Genomic DNA, 5,503 nt, shown 5'->3' on the forward strand with positions numbered 1-5,503 from the left:
ATAATCGAATCACTCATGCTTACTCTCAATGGTGAGTTTAATTTGACTCAAATCCAAATTGACTAACAGAATCTTCATGGGAGTCTAACGACAGAGACTAAACAGTTCACCGAGAAAAAAGTTAGGGACTAAACAGTTCGTCGAGAAAAAAATTAGGGATCTTATCGTGTGTTTTTGAAAATATAAGAACTAAACAGTATGTTTTGTCAAAATATAGGGACTAATAAATTAATTACCCTCTGTATATTGAGAGAGGTTATTTTCTTCTAAGTTGAGACACGACTCAGTTGAACAGCCAGAACAGAGAGAAAGCATGAAAGGAATAATGAAATCATATTATCTGAGTCGCTATCTTTCTCACAGATTCCGTACACCTACCAATCCATCATCATCCATCACACATCTTTCATTATCAAGGTCTCTATCCACAGCCACAAAAACCAACGCAATCGACCAGTTGGAAACGAAATCCGACAAAGACTCGCTTATTCTTGAAAAATTTAGGCAAAGGAAGCTTCAGGGCTCTTTAAAAACAAATACCCAACACCAGGAAACGAAAAACTCTACCGCTGCTGCTCAAGTAGTAAGCAAAAACCATGGTAGTGTCGAGGATGGGGAAAAGGTGGTGTCTTGTTTCGAAGAGTTGGGGTTGAAAGAGGAGATGGTAATGGCTGCCGGAGATATGGATGTATGGGTTCCAACTGAAATTCAGTCTGTTGCGATTCCTGTAATTTTAGAAAGGAAATGTGTTCTTCTGAGTTCTGATTATGGGTCCGGTAGAACTCTGGCTTACTTACTGCCTCTTCTCCAGGTTTTGTTTTTTCAAATGCCTTATTTTTTTCGGTTCAATTGCTTGCATTCTCATTTTTCGCAGCTAAATAATGTAGAAAAGTGCCTCTGGATGTGGAAATTGTCTCTCTTGTGCTTGCAATAAGTTTTGCATATCAAATGTTTGATAATATGTCTATCTGAATATTACATCACTTATTTTTGTTTTCTCATGTTCTGACTGATGTTTCCACAGCGAGAATTTTCTTCTAAAATTGACTTGCTATTCTTTTTTAGACCCGTTTTGTTCTGATCTTTCCTCTCAAGCAGCAAATGAAATTCAATTGCTGAAATTTCATATGCCATGTTTGTGTTTAGTGTCGACAGTTTCAAAACAAATTAACTTAAATGAATAGTTCCAAGTTTCCTTAGATGTGTCAGGCATAAAATGCAATACCTGTTCTACTAATATGCCCACAATGTGGTTGAACAGGAGTAAAGATTTCTCATTTGGTGATTGTTTTTTACAGCTATTGCGACAAGATGAAGCACTGTCCAGAATGAAGCCTAAGCACCCCAAGGCTATTGTCTTGTGCTCTACAACGGAAAGCTCTGATGAGGTTACTGTCATTATACATCTTTTGCTGTATTTTGTTTTGTAATGTTATTTTGAGCATTATAATTTAACCATTGATTTCGAATTGATCTGTGAAGGGATATCGTGTAGCTAAGTTGATCAGTGACTTTGCACGATTGAAATGTGCAACAGAAAGTGGTTCTAACCATTTGTCTCCAGAGGATATCTTAAATTCCCCAATTGGTATGCTAATAGGAACGCCTGATGAAGTTGTCCAGCAGATGGAGGAAGGCAGTATCGTACTCGATAATGTCAAATACTTGGTAAGAATGTAATTTGTTTTATAGATTAAAGATAAATTTGGCTCCTTGAACTTTTCCATGAAGCTCAATTGACCCTAAGATTAATTTTTTGAGGTAAATGGGATTTTTTCTTACAAGTTCAGGGACAATTTGTCCTTTAGTCTGTTGTTTTACTATAGCTCCTTAAATCTCATCATAAATTTGGATTATTTTGTCAGTCACTTTTAAAATCTTGACCTCTTCTCTTGATGAGATAAAGGTTGTTTTGCTGTATGTGTGTTAGTGTTTGAAAGTGAAGTTGCCGAGTTTCCTGTATGGAGTATTTATTCTTTGAAAGTAACTGGAAAATACATAATGATAGGTATTGGATGATGCGGATGTGATGCTTGAACATGGATTTGCTGTTGAAATCAACAAAATCATAACCCCATTAAAGAATTTTACAACAGCAAATAACCAAAGACTGCAGACTGTTATAACCACTTCCACATTGACCAAGGTATACAGGATTTTCACTATGGTGTAATGTTACATTTACTCTCTGCTGCTTTCTTCTGTCTTTCTCTCAGAAATTTGTGTGTACTACTTGAAAACTGGTGTTGCTGTTATTGAATTGGTTTACTTAATTGTTTCAAAGATGGTAGGAAAAAGTGATACTGTGAATCGTCTGGAGCGTGATAATGACGGAAAAGTGAGTGCAATGCTGCTCGAAATGGAAGAGACAGAGGTTTATGAGATGATCATGTCATCAGAAAATCTCAAGAGGAAACTTGTTGAGGCTATTGAGTCCCTTACAACAGGTTCTTGAAGTAAAGGATTTATTAGCTTCTTCTTGGATGTGTAAATAAATAGTAAATGGCATCGTGTAAGATTTTGTAAGAGAAATGCTGGATAATAGTACCATTTGGTAATTTCTAATTGATACGACGCATAGTTCAATATTTGTTTTTGAAGTATGTGAATCGAGCTGTGGGCAACTCAAATAGAGTGTTCTAAAAGTTGCCTAGGACTTAAGAGTCTGTTTGGCTCATACCGTCTCTTAATATATATATAGGGTTCGTTTGGTTTACGTGTTGTTTGTTGTTACTCTACATTTTGCTGTTTACGGTTGGAAAATGTTGTTTTTTCAAAAAGTAAGGATTCTCTACTTTTTAAAAAGTTACTTTTCATGTATAAAAGTAAATAGGAAGTCCTAACCAAACACTTGAAACTCTATTTTGAAATGAAAGGCAAACAAAAGATGAAAAGTCCTCTAACTTTTGTTAAAAACATGCTCTCGTGATAAGCAACTCCAAAACTTGTCATAATAGTTACACAAATCATCATTTTATATATAATTTATTTTAATTTTATCTTTTTAAATTATTTTTATATTAAAAAAGGTCAAAATTGATGTTAAAAAGTGATAATATTGTTGAAATTTTCAATCGCTCAGCTATTATTTTAATAGATAGCACACCTCTAGGATTGTCAAAATCATTATTACATCATTGAAGTTGCTCTAATACTCATAATACTTATTGGAGAATCCTGAATTTTCATTAGAATTGCAGTTGCTCTAATACTCATAATACTTATTGCTGTTACTCCACAGTTTGAGTTTGTAGCCTTGGATAAATCCGGAGACGAAGCTGAGTGGCTACTGAACTTCTTAGAAATATGGCCAAAGCTTGTGCGCATAAATTGTATACATTGTAATAATCAAGCAACGATTAAAAGAGCACAGAGTGCAATATATAACGGTAAACATCGACATATTTGTCATCGATATAACTCTGTTAGACAATTGATATTAACAAGTGTTATTTTTGTTGATTTTGTTAGATCAAATAATAATATTGCACATCTACTAGCCAAAAGGTTAAACCGAGATCATGTTGAAAAGGCATCGAAAGGAATGAGATTAATGCCCATCAGAATTTAAGGCGTTATGTGAAGAAAAACTCTATCTTATTGACTGGAGATTTAAAGATCTAAGTTCAAATGGACAACCTAATTGCATAAACCTTTTGTGGATGTGGTCATTACGGGGGTTAAACCCAAGTCCATTCATATGATGTAAACAACGATATAAAAACGGAAAAAGGTTAATCTATGATTTTAATGATACAATGTGCGTAAGTATTCTCAGTAATACAAATCACCTATGTGAGAGTGAAGTGGGGTCGCTTCAAAGGAGACTAATGAGGCTTTGTTCTTTGAAACTCTTGCAGAGCCATGAGACATTCATAACCATGAGAACCAATACTGCGTTATATTGGTACTTGTTCTTGAATTATTATGTCGTTTGTGTAAATGACGATATACTTCACACATCGCGTCTACTAGTCAGCTAGTAAAATAAATATACTTTCACAATTGAAGGTTCAAGGGTTGTTACCTACCGATCCTATGCAAATAAACACTTAAGGCTTAAATATAGAACGAATAAATGCAGTTTAGAATAACTTGAAATACATCAACATATTCTATGCTATGAGATCTTTTTAATGGTATATTTATAAGCTCAAAACGGACAAATGATGAATGAGAAATTGATGCTCAAAGTGAACCACTTGAAATGGTTTTAAAGAGGATAAGAAGAAATTAAGCTTCCACACCCCAAAGAAATGAGATTTTCCACTAGTTTATAAGTAAAAGGTCTTTGCAAGCCTTTAGAGAAAAAAGCTCTCACATGTAGGGGGTGCAACCAAAGGATCACCGGGTTAGGGGAGCACTTGCACGATGTTGGAAGTGCGAATGCCGCACCAAAATGGGGGCCCGTGGTCGGCCTACTTTTGCTTCAGCATATTAATTTTTTTCTTAAAATACTTTAAGTTATGTTCAGCTAATACAGTTTAATTATTTAGTTAATTTTAATTCCAACAGCCACCTCTATTCATGAACATTCATCTCTGTTCGTGAATAGTCGTGTCCATTCGACTTCTATTTATACAAAATCGAATTGTCATCTTTTTACACACTGCAAAAAATGAAAACTCCAGAATCTACTCTCTCAAATTATTTTTCTCTCTGTTTGTTCGAAGTATTCTTCTTCTCTTTGTCTGGTGATAACACCTTACACACAGTAAGAGTTCACTTACGTAATCTGTTGTATCCTGAAAGATGATCGGCAATAGTGACAAAATTTGTCTTAAGTAGACTGCTAATACATGTCTCATATTTGTCTAACTTTGTTCTTTTTATTTCTGTTTAAGTGTTTCATACCCTTTCATAGACTTTCACTTAATATTTGTTACTTTAACTTTAATATTTATGTATTCTCTTTTATTTGGATTAATCACAGACAACAACAATGTGATTGATGCTTGGTAAAATGCGACTTTAAACAACGTATAGTTGAATTGTACAAATTCATCACCTGATCTACTCGACCATGAAAATCAATATAGTAGATAGAGCACTCGACTACTCACCGATATAATATTACCCAAGAGATAATCTACCTGTTGTATTCTCTAAATATAAGAGATATTTGTTTATACTCATTTTTTTGCGCTTATCCCAAAAAAGAACTAGGGAAAAGTAAAAAAAAAACGTTCATGGTTTGCTCGATTTAAAAGAACGTCTCAATGGTTTGAGTCGTTTGCAAATTCTTTTATTTTGTCAAAATTGTTGTCATAACTATTTGCTCTAAAATAGAGTGATTTAAAACAAATATAAAAAATGACTTTACAACAACAACAACAACAACAACAACAACAACAAAGCCTTAGTCCCGAAATGATTCGGGGTCGGCTAACATGAACCATCATATAAAACCGTGAAAATCAAGTCGTGTCAGCGACACAAATTCGCTCCCTCCACTCCGTCCTATCCACTACCATATTTTCCTCAATTCCCAATAAACTCATAT

General features: G+C 34.4%; 1 protein-coding gene across 1 annotated transcript; it reads left to right on the forward strand.

Moving 5' to 3' along the window:
• The first annotated feature begins 283 nt into the window (after nucleotides 1-283).
• LOC136234944 (DEAD-box ATP-dependent RNA helicase 39-like) lies at nucleotides 284-2,716 on the forward strand. Its single transcript, XM_066024434.1, has 5 exons — nucleotides 284-811; nucleotides 1,299-1,388; nucleotides 1,483-1,668; nucleotides 2,009-2,146; nucleotides 2,285-2,716. Exons 1-5 carry the CDS (start codon nucleotides 314-316, stop codon nucleotides 2,453-2,455), a joined length of 1,083 nt encoding a protein of 360 aa, XP_065880506.1. The 5' UTR covers nucleotides 284-313; the 3' UTR covers nucleotides 2,456-2,716.
• Nucleotides 2,717-5,503: the final 2,787 nt, after the last annotated feature.

Source organism: Euphorbia lathyris, chromosome 7, assembly GCF_963576675.1.
Source record: "Euphorbia lathyris chromosome 7, ddEupLath1.1, whole genome shotgun sequence".
Lineage (NCBI taxonomy): Eukaryota > Viridiplantae > Streptophyta > Magnoliopsida > Malpighiales > Euphorbiaceae > Euphorbia > Euphorbia lathyris.